This window comes from Balaenoptera musculus, chromosome 11, assembly GCF_009873245.2.
Source record: "Balaenoptera musculus isolate JJ_BM4_2016_0621 chromosome 11, mBalMus1.pri.v3, whole genome shotgun sequence".
NCBI lineage: Eukaryota > Metazoa > Chordata > Mammalia > Artiodactyla > Balaenopteridae > Balaenoptera > Balaenoptera musculus.
The window spans coordinates 39,411,381-39,438,949 of NC_045795.1; the positions used below are offsets into that span (position 1 = coordinate 39,411,381).

At 42.1% G+C, this 27,569-nt stretch overlaps 1 protein-coding gene across 9 annotated transcripts in view; it reads right to left on the reverse strand.

The window, feature by feature from the left end:
• The window catches only part of ANKS1A (ankyrin repeat and sterile alpha motif domain containing 1A), a 193,571-nt gene that overhangs the window by 97,151 nt on the left and 68,851 nt on the right, over window positions 1–27,569 (reverse strand). For 7 of the 9 annotated variants that reach the window (XM_036868298.1, XM_036868297.1, XM_036868293.1 and 4 more), the window contains exons 2-10: window positions 18,726–18,806; window positions 16,779–16,935; window positions 14,821–14,883; window positions 7,499–7,795; window positions 6,646–6,721; window positions 6,260–6,361; window positions 6,062–6,163; window positions 4,490–4,686; window positions 619–711 (exon numbers count right to left, since the gene is read on the reverse strand). In XM_036868298.1, the coding sequence (XP_036724193.1) occupies window positions 619–711; window positions 4,490–4,686; window positions 6,062–6,163; window positions 6,260–6,361; window positions 6,646–6,721; window positions 7,499–7,795; window positions 14,821–14,883; window positions 16,779–16,935; window positions 18,726–18,806 (1,168 nt within the window). The remainder of the gene's footprint in view (window positions 1–618; window positions 712–4,489; window positions 4,687–6,061; window positions 6,164–6,259; window positions 6,362–6,645; window positions 6,722–7,498; window positions 7,796–14,820; window positions 14,884–16,778; window positions 16,936–18,725; window positions 18,807–27,569) is intronic. The other 2 variants (XM_036868299.1, XM_036868294.1) reach the window with 1 other exon arrangement.

Here is a 27,569-nt window from a genome sequence, read left to right on the forward strand (position 1 = left end):
ACCTAAGTGAGAAGGTTGAACTATTTGCCCCAGGACAACATTTCTTTTTTGAAAAGGTGAACTATTCTTTTCAAATTACCTCCTTTGATTTCCCCTGCCCCCATGACTCCTATTTCTCTTCTAGTTGAGTTTTCATGACATTTTCCATGTTTGTCCTGGTGCAGATTCTTCATATGAAATGAAGAGGGAAAATGCAAAAACAGAAATAAGCCCTTTGGGTCACAAGCATCAAAGCTTGCTCATCTGACCCAGTCTAGAGAACAGTGATTAGGGGGATACTCTACACTTTGTATCAAAAGACAACACAGGTACAAGAGGCAAAAGTGAGACTGTTTAGCCTAATGGAACCAGGAGAATGTGCATCTTTGGCTTCCCATGTGGCATGGCAGATCAATAATTGGCCCATCTGCTAGAAAGCCTAGTAAAATTCCTTGGTTAGTACTTTTGAGTGAGTTTGAAAGGTCCTATTTTGGATTACTGATATATACACAATGCAAATTTACTAATCCAAAGAGGTGATAAAAAAAATGACAAAGCAAAGTCTTCTTTAAGCACGCATTTGATGCACTTTCCAAAAAATCATATTTCAGTGATGGGAGTAAACCTTCAACCCTCTACCTCAGAAGCTGTCAAGGGAAAATACTTCTTATCTATGCGGTCTTCCTCCTCTTCATCAGGTGGTGGTTTTGCTGGAGGCGGAGGACGTTCCCTCTGTAGAAGAGAAAAAATAAGTATTTTACTATGTCTTTTTTCAAGAATTTAACTCTTTGGTTTATTCTTATCTCAGTCTTTGGAAATAAAAAAGAATAATGTAAAGAATTCCCCTGAAAGACTAAACTCAAGGTTTAGTATCTGAACAAGATGGAGAACCCTGCACACATACACAATTCAATTAGCATTGCTCTTTGTTTTTTGATGTTTGTAGCAGAGTCTATAAACACCTCTGTCATATCCTTGACCACAGTGAGAAATACCAGCACTGAAAACACACAACTACCTCATCAGAAAATGTCCTTCATGATACTGATACACAAACTCGAGTATAGGAAAACCAGTGGCTCAACTTCCAATCTACTCTAAAAAGAGGAAACACTAAATCAAAAGAATCAACTTGTCAGAGTTCTAACAAACCAAAATTATTAGGGAAGTAATGAGGAAATCCATCAAGGGCAAATACATCAACTCCTGCTCAAACTTGAATGTTGTTCAAAGCTCAGAACTGTCTCTTATCCTTGGTCACCTCCTTCAATGATTACTATTATGTATCATTAGCATATGAAAACCCTATTTCATCTCAGCCCATTTAAAAAAGGACTATTTGTCAGTTATCTGCCCTTGCAGGGGTTGGCAAGCTTTTTCTTAAAGGGCTACACAGTAAATATTTTAGGGTTTGCAGTAAACTCTGCCACTGGGGCACAAAAGTAGCCATAGAAAATATGTCAATGACCGGGCATGGATGTGTTCCAAATACAACTTTATTCACAAAAACAGGCAGCTGTCCGTGGGTCTTGGTTCACCAACCCCTTGCCCTAGAGCAAGAAACTCACTGAAGAGGGGATTATCTAGATCATAGGTAGACAGTTTCAGGAATATACAGAATGATCTTTGGTGAAAGAAAGCTGAAGAGAGTTTTGCCACTATCCCTGCTGTACTTTCAGCGTCTTTATATCACACAGTCCTATTTATGCCTGAGAGTCAATGTTCCTACAAGGAAGGGAGTGGGAACCAGAAACAGGAGTTGATCTGCAGGCTCCTTCCCTGGCTTGTAGGTTAGTTCACTGTGTTGCTAGAACGAGAGTATTTTTACACGTCGGTGTGGAGGTGAGTGTTGAATTATGTGACAGCCTCAGAGAAACCTGCAAGGAAAGACACTTCTCATGTTTTAGGAGCTGCCGGGTTAGTTAGCACTTGGCATCCATGATCCCTCTGTTAAACACGCTTTACTGCTTGGTATTATATCTTGATAAATTGGTCATTCCCAAATCCCCTGCCACCGGATGGATGCCCAATGGCAACGACTCCAAAACAAGTTCATATGGTCAAGCTGAACAAAGCTTTTTAGGTCAGATTTCCCACTAAGTCCACTTTCCCCACCCTTCTTTGCTCCAGAAGCGTAGGAACAAGCCTGGTCCAGGGCCACCTTGTAAGGAGGGGAACAGCAGACGGAGCAGGCCCATAATCTCACCAGTTATCCAACTGTGGGACACAAAGAGCTGAGGAAAACCAAAATGAAACGTAACAACAACAAAAATGACTCATCCTAGAAGCCTTCCCAAGGCTAAAGGAGCCTAGAAAGAACAATATGAAAGGCTCTTGTGGAAGAGGTAATCACCAGGGCCCCTGGAAGGAAAGAGAAGCATGGGTCTTTCACGGTCTTTTCTACCATGAAAACTATGGCCCAGGGGCCTGGAACTATGAAGCTGATTTATAGATACCATCCGCTGTGTTTACAAGACGTAGAACAGTCCCTTGGCCACAGTTAATTACCAAGGACCAGGAAGGCAGCACGGCAACAACATACTCAAGTAAAACTGGCAAAGCATGTACCCCAAGATGTATCAGTTTCTACTTAGCAGGACCATAGGAGGCTAGATTACTACAGTGGGATGAACAAAGAACCTGGGTAAATCAGTGGCTAAGCCTCACAGGAACTTGCTCCTTCAAAGCTTACTTCAGGAACCCCGTGTTCTTCTTGCAAAGCCTCCAGCTCCCTCTAATGGGCATCACCTGTAAGTGCCACTGAAAGCAACACCTTCCTCCACAGGTTGGATTTCCCTAATTCATTTGTACCTAACAGTGAAAGAAGTGGAAACAAACAAACAAACAAACAAAAAAACCCCCTAGTTTTGTCTGCAGAAGTACTGTGTGAGCGGTGCTCGGCATATGCACTTGCTTTCACCACCAACAAGGAGTTTCATCACGGTCCTCGATAACACCCGCTCTGGGGGTTCTACCACAAGACTGGTGGGCCTTTTCAAAATCCATACTGAAATGCTGGAACTATCCCAGGGCAGGGCAAAGAGCCTAATGAAAAAGAACACCAAAAACGTCAGGCCATTCCTAGGGCGTTAATGAAAAGCCTGAGGATCACCAGGCAGCCAAAGGATCATCAAAATGGTCATAAGCCACATTTGCACCAAAAGGGAAGGGCCAGCCTCTCCAACAGGAAGTAATATACACCTGAAAATATGCCTCAAGGTGGGACTATCACTGGGATCCTGTCAGAGCAATGCCTGTTTATTAAAAGTGCAATGTTCAAAACCTCAACAGTGCAGGAAGGAAGGGCCATGGGACCACTGATTCAGGCTTAGGCTCACAGTAAAACCCTGGTAGAGAAAATGGGGGTAAGGAATCTGGAGAACAATGTATAAGGCTAGAAGTAGAAGCAAGTGCTAGAGCGACTTCCCTCGTGGCACAGTGGTTACGAATCTGCCTGCCAGTGCAGGGGACACAGGTTTGAGCCCTGGTCTGGGAAGACCCCACATGCCACGAAGCAACTAAGCCCGTGTGCCACAACTACTGAGCCTGCGCTCCAGAGCCTACGAGCCACAACTACTGAAGGCCGTGCGCCGCAACTACCGAGCCCACGCACCAAAACTACTGAAGCCCACGTGCTCTAGGGCCCACATGCCACAACTACTGAAACTGCATGCTGCAACTATTGAAGCCCGTATGCCTAGAGCTCATGCTCCGCAACAAGAGAAGCCACCGCAATGAGAAGCTCGTGCACTGCAACGAAGAGTAGCCCCCACTCGCCACAACTAGAGAAAGCCCACGCTCAGCAAAGAAGACCCAATACAGCCAAAAAAAATAAATAAAAATTAAAAAAAAAAGAAGAAGAAGAAGAAGAAGCAAGGGCTAGAGAAAGAAGCAGTCAGATGGGAAGGTTGACCTTTAGAGGGAAAAATTCAGGGTTGTCCCCATCCTACTATTTCAATGGCTGGAGGGGTTATAACTATGGGAAAAATAGGAATGCACATACTAATACATACACTATCTGATTAAGCCTTGCTACAACCCTGCTGAACACAGAATCTGTCCAAATACAAATGGATAAATTTTTGAGGGCAAATGGAAGGTGAACACGTACTCAGGGCTGACAGGAACTTATTTAGCAAGCTCTTTCATCGACGGAACTGCTCTCCAGAAAGAAACAAACAATATATAGCAAAGACCCCAAAGACAGAAGCAGCAGTGAGGCTAAATAGAAATAAAATGCTTCAATTTACTCTAAGGCCAAAAAAGTAATAGAAGGATGCAAACAGGTTATATTGAAACTGGAAAAATTAAAATTCTACCTCAACACAAGCTGCAGAGTTTGACCACACTAAGCAAGAGGGAGATGGTGCAGAGCCCCCAGGAGAACAGGGTGAGTGGGACCCAGGCCCCTGAAACACAGCTGGCACTGGGGGTCACACATCCTCTCTCCCGCTCCCCAGCAGAGCAGAGGTGGACAACAGAACCCCGGTGCGGAGGGTCAGCCACGTACAGGCCTCACTCCAGCAGCTTTCACTCCCGCCGCCTCGGCCTCCCTGCTCACGGAGTCCCGGTCAGACGAGCGCCCGCTGGCCGTGCTGTCCAATGAATGGCAGGAGACAGCGTTGTACAGCGCCTCGTAAGGACCCTCCTCTTCCGTGTTGGTGTCAAAATCGATGATCAGTTCAGTCACTGCTTTCTCCACGTCACCTGAAGAGGGGTTAGAAGTCAAGAGAGTCGGTGAGAGGAGAGCACAGGCTTGGACTTCCCACCACAGGAACAACCCAAAGCCCCTTCGGCCCCCTGAACTTGACCAACGTTAACCTAGAGCAGGAAAATAAATCACGGCTTTCTCCACGGACAGGAATAAATATAGAGAGTTTCATCTGTGCTTCATACCCTGAGAAATGAACAGATTTTTCTCTAATTCAATATGGAACCTTTGACATCTATGAAGGACATCTCCCAAGATCGTTATAAATTCCCAAATACCTCAATACCATGACAGCATAAACTTAAACCATAAGATGTAGCAAGGTACAACTGGAAAACTTCAGTAATCCCTTTAAATTCTTAACAAGAACCTCCATGTGCCCAAGCAAAATAGAGGGTGGTGAAGCCTTTCTGAGATGAAGGCGCTGTGCGGCTGCAACTCACTCACTAGATAACTATGAACCTCAGAGCGCCTGGGATCCAAATTTGTGACTCTGCAAAGTAACCAGGGATCTCGTTATAGACCAGGGATCTCTGGGTCACTTGCAAAGAGTCAAAACTGTAACTGTAAAATCCTTGAAAGCTAAGAGCTTAGTTAACTACTAATCCCATTACCAGCAAATTATGAGGTCAAGAAAAAAAGTGTGACCAGGGGAGGGGAACAAGGACTCTACAGTAAAGACAGGCTGAGAACCCCTGAACTCTTGCATCTCTGCACTCCTCTGAAAAATCCCTTTCCTTTTTCAGTATCTGGCTTTGCTCTGTTTCTCGAGCCTTCTTCATTGTGATCCGTATCTGGGGGAGGTGTCAGCCAGTGTTCTGTCTTTCTCATTCATCAGACCTAGGACCCAAAAGGCTGCTCAATCAATCTGAAAAGGTGGATCCTGGCTAGTGATGGAGAGGCTGGACTGCCCAAGCTAGCACCCAGACCACATTTGTTGGACAAATGATAGACTACTAAAATCTGCCATATACACATCTACCAACCAGATGACACTCATTAAATATTTACTGTGAGCCAGCTATACTCAAGGCACTAAAGTGTGTGTTAGAAAAAAAAGGTTTCACTGAGATTTGAGTTCATCTTGAGATCATCCTGTCTACCACACATCCCAGGATAGCTCTCATAGAGCCAACTCTAAAAGTAGAGAATAAAATAAAGTAGGAAAGAAAAGGTCCACCATCAAGGCCTAAGCTTTGCGCAAGAAAACTTCATATGGTAGTTGGAAAAAAATGAATTTGAATATGAACTTATTAAGTACTCCCAATCCCCCGAAATAATTATTTAAATTAAGATTTTCCATTCTGCCAAAGAACGTTCAACTCTTTTCAAGCTGAGAGCCCCTTTGCTGGTAGAAGAGGGCCGACTCACCCTGAGACTTCTGGGATATGGAGTCCATGTTGGAGATGAGAGGTGGCTGGGCTGTGGGGGTTTTATCTACCTCTTTTGCACTTCTTTTTCCAGTCATGTGATCTACACGGAAAGGCAAAAAAAAGCTGCACCAAATACCAGTGGCTTGGTTCAGCCAGCGTGTCCCCTGGTCCCTGCGGCAGGGAGATGGACCCATACCTTCGATCAGTGCTGCTATCTGCTGGCTCTTCTGAGATGGCAGCTCCTGGACAGTGTCTAAGGCAGTCAGTCCACGGTTATCTTTTATGTTGACGTCAATTCCTAGAAAGGCACACCAGGTGGACCAGGGGAGTGAGAATTTTCAAGCCAGCCTCAAAGAGGGTCAAATTCCAGGATACCTAATGCTCCTGGCAGCACAACCAACATTTTCATCCAAAGATATTTTATCCAGCTATACAAGAACTTTGTACATTTGCAATCAACCAGTGGAGACATACACATATTGGGTTCAAAGGCAGCCAGTAAAAATCCCCCTCCAGGGATCCTGGGGGAAATGATCCCAACCCTGGCATGCTGTGTAGACAAGAGTGCTGCCAACCTCTCACCTGCAGCCAGCAGGATTTGCACCACATCGGTCTTGCCAAACAAAGCAGCCTCATGCAAAGCACTGCCCTTCTCCGTCTGGAAAGCAAATGAGAGCGCAGAGCAGGATGTCATCAGAACAGGGACCCAGGTTTGGCGTGGCTTCACACGACAAACGGGACGTAGACAAGAAGGGACAGGAAAATAAAATAAACCACACAAAGTCCTCTGTCATTATCTTTCCCACTTTTCTTGTCTGGATTCCAAAACCACAATCGTGGCCCATACGTGGGTGCTTGATGTGCCACCAGGTGGTCACACATGAATAACTGCACTGTTATCCTTGGAACCACCTGTTTGTGACACTCCTCAAAACCCCACCTTCCTGGGTGGAAGGAATGATGAGAAGAAAAGTACAAGGGGGGGAAACACCTTAACCTCAAATGTGGTCTGGTGGATGCAAAGCCTAAGGAATGGGCATTCATCTGAATGGAGAAAGCTACCAACAAAGGGAAATGCTAAGTCTCCTATTGGCAACATCAAGTTGATGGGACTTTGGAGGCGCTAATGGTGGCAGTGGGAACACAGGTATAGGAAGATAATGAAAGTTTTCTAATTTCAAGAGAGAGTCCATAAGCATGTCTTTTCAGGGTATAATGACCATGTATTACCCCTGAAAAGAAACAAAAAATAACAGACTCACTGGAGGAGTTTCTTTGTCTCTAAAGTTTCACATTACAATGAGTCAGCAAATGGAAGCATCTGACATGTGATGTGAACCGTGCTAAATAGGAACACAGCCCAGCAGCATGGCGCTTGTGCCTTTCCCAAAATGACTAGGTCCCTTGGGCCTGGGAGGAACGTCCGCCCCACTACCTGGTAATTGCTATCCATGCCAGCATCCAGGAGGACCTGGACCACGGCTTTGTGGCCATTCCTTGCTGCCAAGTGCAGAGGGGTGTGCTTCTTAGTGTTGCAGCTCAGGAGGTTGGGGTGTGCGTTGAGGAGCATCTTCACCACCTCCAGCCTCCCGTAGAGCGCAGCCAGGTCCAGAGGCGTCTCGAACTTGTTGTTGCGCATGGTGGGGTCAGTCAGCTCCTCTAAGAGGACCTTCACCACCTCCGTGTGGCCATACTGCGCTGCGCAGTGCAGGGCCGTCTCGTTGTCATTGTTCTAAAGAGTCAACAGGCGGATGATGTCAGAAAGGTGACCAGCAGACTGGCAGACAACTGGGGTAATCACACGTAAAACCATTGAAATTTAAATGAGAAAAATAGCAGCAACACTTGGGGACTAATAGAACTATGTCAGAATCCCGCAAACAAGCCCGACGGCTCCAATCAGCCTCATCTGCCCCAGTTACTGCCAGAGGGGAGCAGTCGGCTCCTCAGCCTTTGTAGTCTCCTCTGTGCCAATGCAGACGTGTCTCCAGACGGCAAGGAGAGCCACCTCGGGAACACGGCAGGCCGCGGGGAGAAGCCCTGGCACAGATGGATGCCCGTAACATCACTGCCATTGACTCAATTTAAACTTCAACTGGTTTTACAATTTCTATTGAGCCAACCCCGTGGTCCTGATTCTGGATCTGCTGACCATCCATTGCCTCGCACACAAGCTTTTTGGAAAGAGTTTGTCATCTGCGTAGCTCCGTGCATGCAAATCAACTGGCCAAACAATGAAAGTTACAGAGCAGAGCACCCAAGATCACTCTCAACATATCAGCCAACAGCCACTGCCAGGGAACTGAGGCGCCTGAGCTCAGTCACAGAGTAACACGGGACCCAGATGCCACCCTGAGCCTGCTCCAGGAGCCTGCCCCAGCCAATGCATGCAGGACCTACAACTGTGCCAAGAAGGGTTTCTTAGGTAAGAAAGATACAATCAGACACCAGAATGTTTTGTGTGAGAGGTGCAAAATATTCAAGATTGTAACATTGCCATTAATTCAAATTCACAACCCCACAGGTCCTCTGATGCCAATTTTGTCTCAAACTAAAGGTAGAACCTGAGATAAAGCAGGAGAAGTTTGTGCTTTATCAACCATCAGAAGCAAAATGTTAATCATTCCAATTATGCTCTTTCTTTTACCACTACTGACAATGTATAACTAGAGCAGGCATAGAGGAATTTCCATGACCTCTCCATTCTTAGAAGCATTAATGAAAATAATAATTCTCCCACAAGATTTTGAGATTCCTGAATTTATCCAGGAGGCTTCTGCCACTTTGGGGAAACAAAGCTTCTGAGGGCGTGTGTCCTTCAGGTCAATATTATGCACCTTTCAGTGGTCAAAAGGTAAAGATTAAATGTTTCCACAATTGCTTTAATTCTATTAATAATATTAAAAGTAACAGACTAGGAGTTACCCAAACATGCATGCAATTCCATCTGCTTGTGATCTGGCATTTAACTGCATCATTTTTTCCAGCTACACCAAGTGTATCAGAAAGATCCAGGGCTACTAGGTGCAAGGCCCCAAAAGGCCAGCATGATAGCAAAGAAATTTTTTTTAACGAAACAAGGACAGAAAGGGTGGTAGCAGGAGCCACATGCAAAGATAAATGCACACAGATAAACAGAGGAAGCAGCACTGAGCTCCAACACAGCTCCAGGAGAGCAGCTGCTGAGAAGTTGCAGACAGACTTCTCTGGCCACAGAACACAGCCAGTTAGCAATGGCCTCCTGTGATACAGCTGGGTCCAAGGGGCGAATTCCATGTCAACCTGAAAGTCTGGAGGGCAGGAGAAACTCTGGGCTGGAAGTAAATCCTTGGGCCTCCCTGTGCCAAACAAACCTTTCAGGCCACCCATGTGCCCACTTCCTATTAAGCTATGGCATGAAAAACTTTTAGAGCTGTCACCTCACTTTCTCAGGAGAAGAAAAGACAGCTACAGCAATGAAAACTCGCAGGAGCTTCCTGTAGAGGGATTCTGGGGCAGAGTTGCAACCCAAAGAAGTTTAAGAGGATTCTCAGGGTTTTATATCTCAAGATTAGCATGACAGCAAGGGCCAAGAAAGTCAGCTTATTCTCATTAAAACTCCAGTCCAAAAAAACTCGTTTACTCTGAAGTAGACACTGCTATCTCTTTTATATCCAAGTTGTCTCCCAACAACCAGAATAATCCGTAAAAAGTATGTCATTAGGGCCTGAAGAACTGTAAAACTCTAAACTATCCAGCAGGGGAAAAAAAGTCTTCTCTGGGTTTTTGCCAGAACTAAAGCAGCTACCACAGATCTGCCTCGCTAAAGGCATGGTCTTGATCACTACCAGGCAAACTGCCTGCCTATGTTAAAAATGGCCTAACCACATCTCTGCAGTTTATATTCACAGTGTAGGAAGCATCTTATTTATGTTTCAGTCTTGCCAGACATGGTCTGGTAACTACAATACTCTTGAGTTTACTTCTGTGGTGACCACATCTCTCGACTATTGAACACAGGCCATCACAATGAGCTCTTACCACTTCCCCTTGGAGCCTAACAATTTTCAGGGCAAGAAGTCACTAAGTTTTGGATTTATGGACCCACAAGAAAGGGAGGGATTCCAGGGAGGATACAGACTCTCAACCACCTGGAATCCTTCTCTTTCACACCTTTCAAATCACACCATGGGTGCTCACAACACCCCAAGAGCTCCCAGAATCATACTACTATGAATCTGGACTAAGGAAGGGGACTGAGATGAAATACCCCAATTTTCCCCCAAGGCTTTGCACAAACTCCTCATTCCTGCTCATCTTGAGACCCACTTTCATTTTTTCCTTGCTAGGTCATTACTTCTAAAAAAAAACCCTATACCCTTTATATCTGGAGACCCCATTCAATGTATAAATCCATTATTTATGTGTTTTATATACATACACACACATACATAAACTACAAACAGCAGAGAACCATCTAGAAACATTCCCGTGACCTTTCTCCTCTGGGAACTATTCAAAACCATCACCTCCCAGTGCTTGGATTATAGCCCAACTGCACTCTTGTCCACTGTTGACCGATATCTAAGTTAGGAACACCGGGGCTACAGCTATCTGGAGCAACGATGGTATAGTCTCTAGAAATATACCCAAATTGGAACAAAAGGACAAAGTGGGTCTACAAAGATTTAGAAGACACCGGAAAAGCATGAGAACCAAGTTCCTCATGTGGAGGAGGAGTCAGACTTACTCTGCAAAGCTCTGAAGGCAGAACTTTGACCAACAGATGGAAGGTTTAGGAAAATAGATATCAATCAAGCATAAGAAACCAAAAATCAGTGGAATCCAAAAAGAGGCTGCCAAGAGTAATTCTGCTTGCTACTAGGAGAAACAAACAAATAAAATAAGGGGTAGATGGCCTGTGTTTTAGGTGAGAAAAGAGGAATCCTGCTCTAGTGGAAAGTTAGCCTAGATCAGTGGTTCTTAAACAAGCTTTGTTTTGGAATTACAAGGGAGCTTAAAGGTAACTAATACTGAGCCCCACCCCAGGTCTGCCAAGGTAGCACCTCAGAGGGTAAAGCCCAGGAAAACTAATATTAAAAAGGTTACCAGCCTAGCAGACACCGACTTAAACAAACAATCATTCATCATCATCAAGAACAAAACAAACTGACATCATGTGCCTGGTGATGCGATGCACTAAAAAGGAAGGATGAACATCACTCTTGTGGCATTACTGACAAAAATGTATAACCTGAACCAAATCAAGAGGAATTATCAGACAAACTCAAACTGAGGGCCAGTCTACAAAACAAACGGCCTATGCTCTTCGAAAATGTCAATGTCATGAACGACTAGAAAAGGCTGAGGATAACTATTCCAGATTATGTATGATCCTTGGACCAGAAAAAGAAATTGCTCTAAAGGACATTATTGAGACAATTGGTGAAATTTGAACATGGATTTCTTTTTTTTTTAATTTATTTATTTTTGGCTGCGTTGGGTCTTCGTTGCTGTGCGCAGGCTTTTCTCTAGTTGTGGTGAGCGGGGGCTACTCTTTGTTGCGGTGCGCGGGCTTCTCACTGAGGTGGCTTCTCTTGTTGTGGAGCACGGGCTCTAGGCACACGGGCTTCAGTAGTTGTGGTGCATGGGCTTAGTTGCTCCGCAGCATGTGGGATCTTCCCAGACCGGGGCTCGAACCCGTGTCCCCTGCATTGGCAGGCGGATTCTTAACCACTGCACCACCAGGGAAGTCCCTGTGGATTACTTTTAAGTGTCTGGAGAAATAGACCTACCATAAAACTAATTTGACTACTGCTCATCTTATGATATTCAGACTAAGTTAAAATTGTTTTAAAAGGGGGTAAGTAAACAATTTTAATAGTTTCACCTTAGCTAAGGATGACGTACATTTGGACTGGTTTATGCTGACTTGCTGAAACAGGAAAAGGTGCATATGGTGAAGAGGAAGATAAAAGCTCATGAAAACCATCTCTGCTCCCAGGAAAGGCATCTGCAACTTCTTAATTCCTACAGGTGCTTGATAGGACTTAGCACACAAACGTATTTTAGCAAAAACAATTCCTAGACACACCAGGTCAATGAAAACCCACTGAGCCAGGATAAAACCTAGGGAGGTTAGAATTGGATCAGCCTGAGAAGAGTCTGCATTCTTAGCACAACCCAAACAGCCTTATCCCTTAATGGAGTTTACATCACTTGGCCTTTGAGGAGGTGGTGGGTGGGGTGGAGGCAAAGGGTAGTACAGTTGGCCCTCCTAATCCACACGTTCTGCATCTGATGAGTCAACCAACCATGGATCAAAAATATTCTGGGAGAGGGACTTCCCTGGTGGTGCAGTGGTTAAGAATCCGCCTGCCAATGCAGGGGACACAGGTTCGAGCCCTGGTCCGGGAAGCTCCCACATGCCGCGGTGCAACTAAGCCCATGCGCCACAACTACTGAGCCTGCGCTCTAGAGCCTGTAAGTCACAACTACTGAGCCCACGTGCCACAACTACTGAAGCGCGTGTGCCTAGAGCCCGTGCTCCACAACAAGAGAAGCCACCACAATGAGAAGCCCGCGTGCCGCAACAAAGAGTAGCCCCCGCTCGCCACAGCTAGAGAAAGCCCAAGCACAGCAACGAAGACCCAATGCAGCCAAAAATAAATAAATAATTTTAAAAGGTAATGCTTAAAAAATATATATTCCAGGGGAAAAAATCTAGAAAGTTCCAAAAAGCAAAACTTGAATTTACCAAGTGGCAACTATTTACACAGCATTTACATTGTATTATCGTATTACACTGTATTATTAGGTATTATAAGTAATCTAGAGATGATTTAAGGTGTATGGGAGGATAGAAGTAGGTTATGTGCAAACACTACACCATTTTATATAAGGGACTTGAATACAGTATCCACAGAGGGCCTAGAACCAATATCCTCTCGGATACTGAGGGAAGACTGTATTTCCAAAGAGAGAAGTAAGTTCTTATTCCATTTAGACGAAGTTTCTTTTATGTGTGCAAAATCAAGGGATAGGAAAATGTGCTTTCAAGAACAAAAGTCTTACCCTTTAATCAGAGCTTTATAAGCTAACTAAACTAACCACCAAGTCGGGAAACAATCACTTCAAGGTGCTTCCCCCAAAAACAAAACCCTGAATGGACCAATACAGCAATGTTGCATTAAGCTTCAGCCACTAGAAACAAAGAATAAATTCCAAAACGCCCTTTCAGAAATACCACATGGTACATACTTTTTAAAATTAGGACCTCAAATATTACTAGTAACCAGATATTTTTACTTCATGTACATGATCTTATTTGAACTCCAAAATAATCCCTCCAGGTAGATGGTATACCCCATTTTATAGAAGAGGAAACTAAAGCTCAGAGAAACTAAGTAACTTGTTCAAGTCAACACCAGTAAGTGGCAGCACAGATTTCAAACTTGGGTCTGACTTGATCTGTGAGGGTTTTCCGCTCTGCTGCACTATTTCCAAAAAAAAAAAAAAAAAAAAAGAAGATAAAGTATCTTCCTATCTTCCTATCTTGAAGATTAGAAGACAGAATTGAAAGTGTGGGCAAACTAAAACTACTGTGTTCCACCACCCCAGATCAAACTGCTTTTCCACCATTAGGGCCCAACAGCTGAAGGAAATCTCCCGTAGAGCCTGCTGAGGTCCAGCCCATAGGGACCTTCATTTGCTAAATCAGTATTTCTCAAAGAAAAACATGAAATATCTGCCTTGCATTTGGAAACGCGCAGAAGGACCTTACATTTCCCTTCCCAGCGGCTGCTGTATTCAGAGCCAAGTGAAAGGTAGCTGATGTGAATAATGCAGTGACTCAACCAAACTCCAGATTGTTGCCAAAAAGCAAACCTCATCTGAATGAAACCTTGAGTCAAAAACAGCAGGTGAGAGCGCAGAGGAGACAGGCTAACACCATCACCCAACCCACCAGCTTTGCCTCCAGAGGCAGTGGAGGGCCGAGGCCCGAGGCTGGACATTCATCACTAGGCCCATCAGCCCCTTACTTACCCCAGCCTCACGGGGGAGGGAGACTCAAGGCAAGTGCCCTGCTTGGCCCTGCAACTTCATTTCCTATTTCTGAGCTGTTCCAAGGGCCAAGAGTGACCAGGCAGAGAGAGAAGCTAATGGCTGGGGAGAAGGGACTGAGGCTTCAAAGCCCCAGGCACAAACTCAAGGAAAAGAGAGGGGAGCCACACCAGCAGCTTTTAAGAGTAAAATGGAGTCACCCACGCCCCGGCTGCCACACCTCCACCACAAGCTATTGTTCGGATTCCATCTCAGGAGAAATATCGAAAGCAAACTTAAAAAAAAATATTAATCTAGGAAGTACAATTTAATCATTTTCTGTGCTTATTAAAAAGTAAGCTACTTTGCGTAAATCTTTTAATTGCATTTTTCTTTTTTGAATTTAAATGATTTTAGAAATCACAATAGTAAATTATGCCCATAATATGGTCCCTTCTATTTCCCCAGTTCTGCCACTTCTAAGCTTTTCAGCCATTCCAGGAAAAGCACCCAACCTTTCCAGAATTGGTATGGGTTTTAAAAACAAAAACAAAACCCACTGAAGCTCCGTTTTCCCGTTCCCAGGCAAGCCAGAAGCAGATGGGCTGAAGTGGACAAACATCAGGATGATGAAGAAGAGCCTGAGTGGATGAGAGTGGAAGCCAGAGAGGACCGAAGAGAAAGTGCAGCTTGGAGAAATGATGCAGAGAAATCCTGGCAGCGAAAAGTACACACCTTGGCATTGATATAAGGGTCAAAGGGGCCGTACTTTTTGAGTTCTTTGATCTCAAGAGCATTCTATAAAAAGGAGAGGAAAAGAAAATGTGATGATAAAATGGATGAAATATATCAAAGCAATGCACAGCCCCAAGGGCGCCCAACACTAGACAACTTGGATCTGCCCTCTGGGTGCCTCAAAAGGAAGTTAATGGGGAAGACAACCTCCAGGGCACAGCGCTCATCACCCCTCTCACCCAAGCTTCCAACTGAAGCAACATTAATGGTTTTTAATAAATCAGTGAAGTACTTGTAACCACTGCCTAGATGCATTAGGTTTTTCGAGCTATTGCAGATGTTGTGCCCAGCCCCTGCCCCACCCACCTGCCTGCCAGATACGCAAAGCACTGGGCTGGGTCCCACTTATCAATGGACACTCCAGACAGGAGGCAGCTGTGAGCAGGACAAGCTAGCATACTCAAGTGGCTCAAAAATCCAAGCAGCTGTGTTCCAAGGCAAAAGTGAGCAAAGACAGGGTTAGAAATGGTGGCTGAAAATTTCTTAAACGAGAAGGACTTTAATGGGTGACTAGATTTTTCCACATTGAGGAATATTAGTTAAAAGCAAACCTCTTTTATTTTCCTCCAGATAAGAGAAATTACTGTCACATTAGCCAGGAGGAGTAAAATTGCATTTAGGTTCTAAAGAGGCAATTCTAAAGAGACAATTTTCCTTCCTAATGTTATAAAACAAACATCCTCATTGATGATCTTGAATGTCTGTTGCTCACCTACCCAGAAAATACAGCCAGAAGGGGGAAAGGGAAGCTGATGAACAGCTGTACACACACATTCTCCAAATGGAGGGAGCTGGGAGCACTGCTGTAGTTTTCTCAGCCCTCACAGTGAAGCTGCCCTTCTCTGAATCAAAAGTGTGCTCTTAACAGCTCACTGAGAATGTGCATGGTCTTGCTGACAGGGGGACTTCAAGAATGGTTTCCTATTTTTTTGAGGAATAACCCTGATCTAATCCTACAGGCAACTGAACAATCTCCTCTCAGCAAAGTCACTAGTAAAACAGTCCCAAGCTTATTGAGAAAGGGCAGCATCTCTCTCCTTCAAGCAAATAAGAAAAGTATCTACTTCAGTTCAGAGCAGAGAGGGAAACAGGAGAATGGCTTGTCATTCAGAGAGGGCCCATCTCCTCGCAAGTCGACACCATCTCAGATCCAAACTACAGGGAGGTGTATTTTATGAGAGGTTTGTCTACAACTTACATAATTCAAATATAACTTTCCCAAAGGAATAAATATAAAGAAGAGAAGGTACAGTCTCAGAGTACCTGAATCCATGGCCAGTGTATGGTGTTTCTGCTCAAATGCTGCCTTTTTTATTTTTTAAGAATTCTCTCTGCTTTGTCAAAGCATGGTCAGTCGTAAATGAACATTAGAGGACACCATGGAAATGATCTTCATTCTGCTGAATCACCTCAGACCTCCACTCACGTGTCTTTGTGAGTTCATTTTTCAGCACTAGCACTCGTACCACCACTTCTGCAAGTTCTGATGCACGTAAAACAACGGCATGGTTCACATAGTACCAACACATGCTGGAAGTATTTCTGTTTACCAGCTAAAGCTGCACTGCCACGTTGATGGCAAAAGCCCACGAGTTTGAAATGAACTCTGAGCAATTCTGCAGGATTTGCATTATTTCCAGTTTTGCACATGAGGTGAGTATTTATAACTTTGTTACAGTACTATTCCAAATCTGCATGAATCAAATGCATATGAAATGCACCCTTCATGGTACAAGGTTTCCCTGACGCACTAGAAGGAGTAGCACTGGGAAGAGGGGAATCACCCTTAGGCCAGGGAAGAGCTGGTTCCCTGAGATCTGAGCTACGGGACTGAGACGGTGATGGGGCTGCCAAGGTCTGGCTGTAGCTGAGTGCAGAAAGTTTCCCTTCCCTCCAACCTGTTCATTGACTTTGGTGTGTGAGGGCCCTTGATGGATGAGCAACCGCACTATCTGGGCATCTCCTTTCCAGGCTGCCAAGTGCAGAGGGTAACAGCCTTTAGAATCAGCCACGTTGGTCAGTGCATCGTTCCTCAGAAGAACCTCGACCACATCCCTAGAAGGCAAAAATCGATCATGAGTTTGCAGAACCCACAAGTCTTTCGTACTAACAGTTCTGCACATCTGTTTGGCACAAAGCCTTTTCACAGAGATTATCTCATCTGGCTCCCCATCTCTACCTGAGCTCACCGCCCAGCTCTTCCTTTTATTCCATGAGCTACTTGTACAGCTGTTGACAGCAGCTGAGCCATCTTGAGGCACACTACACTGACTCATCACCTCCCGGTTTATCTGGGCTTTCTACATAATCCATCTATTTTCCATTATTTTGAAAACGTCTGGTCCCCTTGTTTAAACCTTGCAATGTTTCCTTGTTTGTGATGTTGAAACAGCAATCAGGGATAGAATTTACATAAAAGCAGTCATGCAAAACAAATACCATTATTCACCACATTATTCAGAGCATTTAGTGATGTGGGAGCTGGAAGCGGACAGGCAGAGCAGAATTAAAGTGGTTGCAAACATAAGCCAGATGCATATGGTATCACTTGATACATCCAGAAAGAAGGACTTGGCTTCCTTCTTGGTGACACCACTAATTAAGTAGATATAAATGTATAACTATCCCCACGCACATGAGGTCAAAGAAAATCTCCACTGTAAATAAAAACAGCATCTGGAGATGAACTTGGCTAACAAGCTACAGTCATTTAAGTCTGAGATTCACTTTAATTCAGGTTACCCCACCATTTAAGGTGGAGGGAGTCTCTACAGATTTTCTGTTAGCTTTGTCTAAGATGGTTATAGAAAAGACCACATTATAGGAAATGATCACATTCCATATATCTTAGAAAAGTTTAATGTAGAAGGAAACAGTCATTGCTTCTTTCCGGCACATCAGCATCAATTAGGCTGGGCCAAATATTGCAAAAGTGAGACAGAAAACCATGAGGTGGTAGGGCCCTGTTCTCGCTTGGAAAAATCTAAATGGTCCCAATAATCCTTCCTCATAAAAACTAAACTTCTACTGCTTATCTCCTTTAGTATTATGCCTCAAACTCTCCCCGATGCCCTGTCTTCCGTTACACTCTGTTTTTCATTCTTCCTGGCAAATCTACGCACTGTACTCCACCACTCAGCCTGCTCCTGCTCTGAGCCTTGCCATTCTCCCTCACTTGAAGGGCAGCACCCTCTTCAAGCTGCCAAACCACTGAAACCTGTGCCTTCTCTCAAACCACCACCCACCCCCTCGCCAAAGCACACCTTCTCCAGAAAACTTCCCAGACAAACCCCACTCAAATCACAAATTCCTGATAACCTCTCTATACTCAAGGAAATTAAATAGGCCATATTATTTATTTATTTTTCCCCTTAAAAATGGTTCTTGTTGTGTACAAGGCTAATTTTATGAGGAAAGAGTGGCAAGCAGAAAGATAAAGTAAACAGAAAGAAAGTTTCTCATGACCACTCGATCTATTTTCAGTTTATAAAGGGACTGGTTACATAATACATTATCCAGCACCATTATGTTCTGGCTGCCCCACATTTGAGCTTCGTATTCAGATCATTGTAAGGCACTGCCCCCTTTCAAAGGGGAAAAGAATAAGCAGAAGAAAGGTAAAACTTAACCTTTGGTTAAAGTTATTTTGGGAGTGGGGTGGGGAAGGACGTTTATATTATACACTAAAGAGAGACTCAAGAATTCTGGACAGACTAAATTTAGTTTTTCTCTGTTCTTCAGCATCCCTGCTTTGTACACCTTTACAGAAGGAAAAAATTTAAAAAGACAATCTGAAGGCCTGGGTTCTGAAGAGTGGGGCAGGAATGCAGCACGTTAATACTTACTTATGGCCATTCAAAGCAGCATGGTGCAGAGGTGTATACCCAGTGCTGTCAACACAGTTCACATTTGGCCCTCTCCAGATGCTATAGGGGGGAAAAAAAAAAAGACTGAAGTCACAAACCAAATTTAGAGACAGCTAGCTGCCTGGAAACTGATTCTGTGTGGTGTTTAACCAAACAGGTTACTTCCACATGACTCCTGATAAAAGAAAGCAGCTATTCACTACAGAAATGCACAGCACTGAGAGTACACAATGGGGTGCTGAACAAGGAGTCAAGTATCAAGACAACGGTGTCATCATTTCAGAGCTTGCTTTCCTGTGTCATTCTCCTCATTGCTAACTTTATTATTCACTCAGTCTGGGACTCGTGTCTCTGAGTACTGTCAGGATTGTAAGAACAGCTCGTTGAAAGGTCATCAAAAATATCACTGAACCAGGGACTTCCCTGGTGGCGCACTGGTTAAGAATCTGACTGCCAATGCAGGGGACACCGGTTTGATCCCTGGTCCGGGAAGATCCCACATGCTGCGGAGCAAGTAAGCCCGTGTGCCACAACTGCTGAGCCTGCACTCTAGAGCCTGCGAGCCACAACTACTGAGCCCGCATGCCACAACTACGAAGCCCGCATGCCTAGAGCCCATGCTCTGCAACAAGAGAAGCCACCGCAATGAGAAGCCCGTGTACCGCAACGAAGACCCAATACAGCCAAAAATTTTAAAAAATCACTGAACCAAACCACTCAGTCAGTTACAGGTACTGAGTACCCACCTCTACTCCTGGTGACTGAAGGCTTGAGAGAAACTCTAGACCAGATAATCAGGATCATTCAACCACAAGGACCAAGATCAAAGAACCCACATTCATAAAAGCACCAGGATACATGCGTTAAGATGCAAGGGACAATTCTGTCTTTCCTTTGTGAATACGTCTTATTGGTAATAAAAAGAATAACAACAGAATCTACAATTTGAGTGCCTTATTTGAATCAGAAATACCAGACTAAGACGGTTGAAATGTCATCTCATTTAATCCTCAAAGCCTTAATTCTGACTTCTGTTTCATACCTTACTACATTGGCCAGAGCTTCTAAAATACTATTAAGTAGTATTTTTTTGTTTTGTCCTGCTAATGTTATTGGCAGTTAGTCTGAGGTAGACACTCTGTAACATGTAAAGGAAGTATCTTACTTTTTTCCTTTTTAAATGTATTAGAAATACTGTTGAAGAAAAACTACAATCCTGCAGCCTGTGGAACAAAAACCACAGTTACAGAAAGATAGAGAAGATGAAAAGGCTGAGGGCTATGTACCAGATGAAGGAACAAGAAAAAACCCCAGAAAAACAACTAAATGAAGTGGAGATAGGCAACCTTCCAGAAAAAGAATTCAGAATAATGATAGTGAAGATGATCCAGGACCTCGGAATAAGAATGGAGGCAAAGATTGAGAAGATGCAAGAAATGATTAACAAAGACCTAGAAGAATTAAAGAACAAACAAACAGAGATGACCAATACAATAACTGAAATGAAAACTACACTAGAAGGAATCAATAGCAGAATAACTGAGGCAGAAGAACGGATAAGTGACCTGGAAGACAGAATGGTGGAATTCACTGCTGTGGAACAGACTAAAGAAAAAAGAATGAAAAGAAAGGAAGACAGCCTAAGAGACCTCTGGGACAACATTAAACGCAACAACATTCGCATTATAGGGGTCCCAGAAGGAGAAGAGAGAGAGAAAGGACCAGAGAAAATATTTGAAGAGATTATAGTCGAAAACTTCCCTAACATGGGAAAGGAAATAGCCACCCAAGTCCAGGAAGCACAGAGAGTCCCATACAGAATAAACCCAAGGAGAAACATGCCGAGACACATAGTAATCAAAGTGGCAAAAATTAAAGACAAAGAAAAATTATTGAAAGCAGCAAGGGAAAAACGACAAATAACATACAAGGGAACTCCCATAAGGTTAACAGCTGATTTCCCAGCAGAAACTCTGCAAGCCAGAAGGGAGTGGCATGATATACTTCAAGTGATGAAAGGGAAGAACTTACAACCAAGATTACTCTACCCAGCAAGGATCTCATTTAGATTTGATGGAGAAATCAAAAGCTTTACAGACAAGCAAAAGCTAAGAGAATTCAGCACCACCAAACCAGCTCTACAACAGATGCTAAAGGAACTTCTCTAAGTGGGAAACACAAGAGAAGAAAAGGACCTACAAAAACAAACCCAAAACAATTAAGAAAATGGTCATAGGAACATACATATCGATAATTACCTTAAACGTGAATGGATTAAATGCTCCAACCAAAAGACATAGACTGGCTGAATGGATACAAAAACAAGACCCATATATATGCTGTCTATAAGAGACCCACTTTAGACCTAGGGACACATACAGACTGAAAGTGAGGGGATGGAAAAAGATATTCCATGCAAATGGAAATCAAAAGAAAGCTGGAGTAGCTATACTCATATCAGATAAAATAGACTTTAAAATAAAGAATGTTACAAGAGACAAGGAAGGACACTACATAATGATCCAGGGATCAATCCAAGAAGAAGATATAACAATTATAAATATATATGCACCCAACATAGGAGCACCTCAATACATAAGGCAACTGCTAACAGCTATAAAAGAGGAAATCGACAGTAACACAGTAATAGTGGGGGACTTTAACACCTCACTTACACCAATGGACAGATCATCCAAAATGAAAATAAATAAGGAAACAGAAGCTTTAAATGACACAATAGACCAGATAGATTTAATTGATATATATAGGACATTCCATCCAAAAACAGCAGATTACACGTTCTTCTCAAGTGCGCACGGAACATTCTCCAGGATAGATCACATCTTGGGTCACAAATCAAGCCTCAGTAAACTTAAGAAAATTGAAATCATATCAAGCATCTTTTCTGACCACAACGCTATGAGATTAGAAATGAATTACAGGGAAAAAAACGTAAAAAAGACAAACACATGGAGGCTAAACAATACGTTACTAAATAACCAAGAGATCACTGAAGAAATCAAAGAGGAAATAAAAAAATACCTAGAGACAAATGACAATGAAAACACGACAACCCAAAACCTATGGGATGCAGCAAAAGCAGTTCTAAGAGGGAAGTTTATAGCTATACAAGCCTACCTAAAGAAACAAGAAAAATCTCAAGTAAACAATCTAACCTTACACCTAAACTAGAGAAAGAAGAACAAACAAAACCCAAAGTTAGCAGAAGGAAAGAAATCATAAAGATCAGAGCAGAAATAAATGAAATAGAAACAAAGAAAACAATAGCAAAGATCAATAAAACTAAAAGTTGGTTCTTTGAGAAGATAAACAAAATTGATAAGCCATTAGCCAGACTCATCAAGAAAAAGAGGGAGAGGACTCAAATCAATAAAATCAGAAATGAAAAAGGAGAAGTTACAACAGACACCGCAGAAATACAAAGCATCCTAAGAGACTACTGCAAGCAACTTTATGCCAATAAAATGGACAACCTGGAAGAAATGGACAAATTCTTAGAAAGGTATAACCTTCCAAGACTGAACCAGGAAGAAACAGAAAATATGAACAGACCAATCACAAGTAATGAAATTGAAACTGTGATTAAAAATCTTCCAACAAACAAAAGTCCAGGACCAGATGGCTTCACAGGTGAATTCTATCAAACATTTAGAGAAGAGCTAACACCCATCCTTCTCAAACTCTTCCAAAAAATTGCAGAGGAAGGAACACTCCCAAACTCATTCTATGAGGCCACCATCACCCTGATACCAAAACCAGACAAAGACACTACAAAAAAGAAAATTACAGACCAATATCACTGATGAATATAGATGCAAAAATCCTCAACAAAATACTAGCAAACAGAATCCAACAACACATTAAAAGGATCATACACCACGATCAAGTGGGATTTATCCCAGGGATGCAAGGATTCTTCAATATACGCAAATCAATCAATGTGATACACCATATTAACAAATTGAAGAATAAAAACCATATGATCATCTCAATAGATGCAGAAAAAGCTTTGGACAAAATTCAACACCCATTTATGATAAAAACTCTCCAGAAGGTGGGCATAGAGGGAACCTACCTCAACATAATAAAGGCCATATATGACAAACCCACAGCAAACATCATTCTCAATGGTGAAAAACTGAAAGCATTTCCTCTAAGATCAGGAACGAGACAAGGATGTCCACTCTCACCACTATTATTCAACATAGTTCTGGAAGTCCTAGCCACGGCAATCAGAGAAGAAAAAGAAATAAAAGGAATACAAATTGGAAAAGAAGAAGTAAAACTGTCACTGTTTGCGGATGACATGATACTATACATAGAGAATCCTAAAACTGCCACCAGAAAACTGCTAGAGCTAATCAATGAATATGGTAAAGTTGCAGGATACAAAATTAATGCACAGAAATCTCTTGCATTCCTATACACTAATGATGAAAAATCTGAAAGAGAAATTAAGGAAACACTCCCATTTACCATTGCAACAAAAAGAATAAAATACCTAGGAATAAACCTACCTAGGGAGACAAAAGACCTGTATGCAGAAAACTATAAGACACTGATGAAAGAAATTAAAGATGATACCAACAGATGGAGAGATATACCATGTTCTTGGATTGGAAGAATCAACATTGTGAAAATGAGTATACTACCCAAAGCAATCTACAGATTCAATGCAATCCCTATCAAATTACCAATGGCATTTTTTACGGAGCTAGAACAAATCATCTTAAAATTTGTATGGAGACACAAAAGACCCCGAATAGCCAAAGCACTCTTGAGGGAAAAAAATGGAGCTGGAGGAATCAGACTCCCTGACTTCAGACTATATTACAAAGCTACAGTAATCAAGACAATATGGTACTGGCACAAAAACAGAAACATAGATCAATGAAGCAAGATAGAAAGCCCAGAGATTAACCCACGCACCTATGGTCAACTAATCTATGACAAAGGAGGCAAAGATATACAATGGAGAAAAGACAGTCTCTTCAATAAGTGGTGTTGGGAAAACTGGACAGCTACATGTAAAAGAATGAAATTAGAATACTCCCTAACACCATACACAAAAATAAACTCAAAATGGATTAGAGGCCTAAATATAAGACTGGACACTATAAAACTCTTAGAGGAAAACATAGGAAGAACACTCTTTGACATAAATCACAGCAAGATCTTTTTTGATCCACCTCCTAGAGTAATGGAAATAAAAACAAAAATAAACAAGTGGGACCTAATGAAACTTCAAAGCTTTTGCACAGCAAAGGAAACCATAAACAAGACGAAAAGACAACCCTCAGAATGGGAGAAAATATTTGCAAATGAATCAATGGACAAAGGATTAATCTCCAAAATATATAAACAGCTCATTCAGCTCAATATTAAAGAAACAAACACCCCAATCCAAAAATGGGCAGAAGACCTAAATAGACATTTCTCCAAAGAAGACATACAGACGGCCACGAAGCACATGAAAAGATGCTCAACATCACTAATTATTAGAGAAATGCAAATCAAAACTACAATGAGGTATCACCTCACTCCTGTTAGAATGGGCATCATCAGAAAATCTACGAACAACAAATGCTGGAGAGGGTGTGGAGAAAAGGGAACCCTCTTGCACTGTTGGTGGGAATGTAAATTGATACAGCCACTATGGAGAACAATATGGAGGTTCCTTAAAAAACTAAAAATAGAATTACCATATGACCCAGCAATCCCACTACTGGGCATATACCCAGAGAAAACCGTAATTCAAAAAGACACATGCACCCGAATGTTCATTGCAGCACTATTTACAACAGCCAGGTCATGGAAGCAACCTAAATGCCCATCAACAGACGAATGGATAAAGAAGTTGTGGTACATATATACAATGGAATATTACTCAGCCATAAAAAGGAACGAAATTGAGTCATTTGTTGAGACGTGGATGGATCTAGAGACTGTCATACAGAGTGAAGTAAGTCAGAAAGAGAAAAACAAATATCGTATATTAATGCATGTATGTGGAACCTAGAAAAATGGTACAGATGAGCCAGTTTGCAGGGCAGAAGTTGAGACACAGATGTAGAGAATGGACATATGGACACCAAGGGGGGAAATCTGCGGCGGGGTGGGGATGGTGGTGTGCTGAATTGGGCGATTGGGATTGACATGTATACACTGATGTGTATAAAATTGATGCCTAATAAGAACCTGCAGTATAAAAAAACAAACAAAACAACTAATACTAAACTTTCATTGGGTTATTTGTATGGAAATATGTTAATATAAATGTTTCAGACATTACATGAAATTTCTAAAAATCTTATATTTGTATGTGTATGGAAATATGTATGGAAATATGTTAATATAAATGTTTCAGACATTACAAGAAATTTCTAAAAATCTTAAAAAAAAAAAAAAGAAATACTGTTTAGTTTAAATACATTTTTGCATCTATGGATAATATCATAGTTTTTCACAGTGAACCAACTAAAATGTTATCAATAGCTTTCTTAATATTGAGCCATTCTTTCATTCCTGGAATAAACCTTATTTGGCCATTATCCATTAGGGCCATATCAGTGACTTCTACTTGAGAGTATTTTACTTATCATTTTCACATCTGCATTCATAAAGGAAGCTGGTCTGAAGTTTTTGCTTTTTGTGCTATCGTTATTGGGTGATATCAGTATTAGGTTTAAGTCACAGATCACCTGGGCAGCTATCTACGCATTTCTATATTCAAGAATCACTGACATAGAGCACTAAAATTAAAATCACCAGGAAAACCATCTGGGCCCAGAGCCTTTATACACAGATGTTGGAAGCAGCATTATTTATAACAATAAAATTTTAGAAATAGCCCAAAAGTCCATCAACAGAGAAATGACTATGATAACTAAGGTGGAGACACATAGAATATTATATACTATTTATATTGCTATGTAATAAGACAGAATAGAGATTACAATATAATGCTAAGGAGAAAAAAGAAAGAAAATTGTAAATACCATAGAGAAAAAATATATATGAGAGACATTTATCAGGATTGTGGATTGAGTGCACAAGTTTACCCCATCTCCTGTCTAAAGTTGTATGAAGTGAAACGATTCCCACCCTACACCACAGATAATTGATGGACATAAAATAGAGAGATTCAGCCTAAGAAAATAAGAAAAAATGTTATCAAGTAACTGGGAATGTTGAGGGATTCCTAAAAGGCAGAAATCAGACAAGGCTAGATCTACAGAAATACAACCTAGAAGAATGCCAATTAAAATAATCACATACCACTTTTCACCTATCAGACTGACAAAAATGAAAATAATGACACTATAAAACGCTTGTAAAGATCAGGGAAACAAACACTCTTAAATACCACTGATATGAGTTTAAATTGGTGAATTCCTCTGGGAAGACAATTTGGCAGCACCCACCAAAACCAAAAATAGGCATTCACTCTGGGCCAGCATTTCCACTTCCAGGCAGCTATCCAACAGAAATGCTTGTACATGCGCACAAAGACACATCCTTGTTCAGGACTGATCCACTGTAAGAGTAAGAACTACAAACTTAACGTCCACCTATAGGTAGGGAGTTAAATACCAGGTACCCCAATAAAATGAATTATTACATAACAGTTAACAACAACAACAAAGGAAAGAAAAGACAACAAGTTGGACTTATGTGTCCTGACGTGGAAAGATTTTATAAGATATGCTGTGTTATAGCAAAGTGAAAAAAAGAAGTCATTGTATAATATTCAAAAGATGAGCCCTCATTTTATAAGTACACACATGCACACACACACACGCACACGCACACACACCCCCCCTTGGATGGTGATGGGAAGCATGCTCATCCAGTGTTGACGGTGGTTCCCTCTGGGGAAGGAAGCATGTGTCGCGGAGGCACCACAGAGTGGTGAAGGGGGAATTTCACGTTCTGCTCTGCATTCTACCACACTATGTAAAACACAGTGTGAATACATTCATGTAGTAGTCTTTTTAGAATATTTTTTTTAAAGAGGGGAAGGAACCTATGTACAGGGAAAAGAAGAGAAAAACATGAAATGTTAATAATAAATGGTTGTATATGTGTGACATGGGTCACTTTAATAAGCATGTAGGTATTTGGCTTAAAAGCTTAAGATAAATTTTAAGTGAAAAGAGAGGACATGTGTACTCTGACAGCTACATTATTTGTTCCTTGTCAATTAAGGAAGCTGGTGACAAGGTCAGGAGCTTGAGTTTCTTCCTGGTGTCCCCATCCTCCATTAAGCTTGGATTCCTATAGCACCTTCCAAACAAAGAGTTAAAAGCAATGATCTCTTTGTCACATTTATACCTCATTTCCTAAACCAAAAATGATTTACCTGTGTCTGACAATGAATAGAACGATGGAAAGTGAAACAGATCTGGAAAATCTAAGAGGTACAATTTTCATACTTAGTTTCAAATTGCCCCACAAGACAAAAAAATCATCATTCTATTATAAACTAGGTGACACTAAAATCCAAAAACAAATTATTTGCCCCAAATTACAAGCCAAATCAGTGGCAGATCCAAAACTCCCATTTATGGTGCTCTTGGCCTTTGGCCAAACAGGGACTTTGTGATCTAACCGGATGACAAGATGAAGTGAAGATGCAGTCATACAAGGTCGCACACAATAGCAAGATGACTGGAATAAACAAGAGGAGTTGGGAAAAAGGGAATAGTAACACCGGTTAAAGCAGCTGGGAGCTCAGGTCTGTCAGCTCCTAGTACTGCATTAGGAATCTGCTACCTCTTCAACCATCTCAATCCAGGTCCC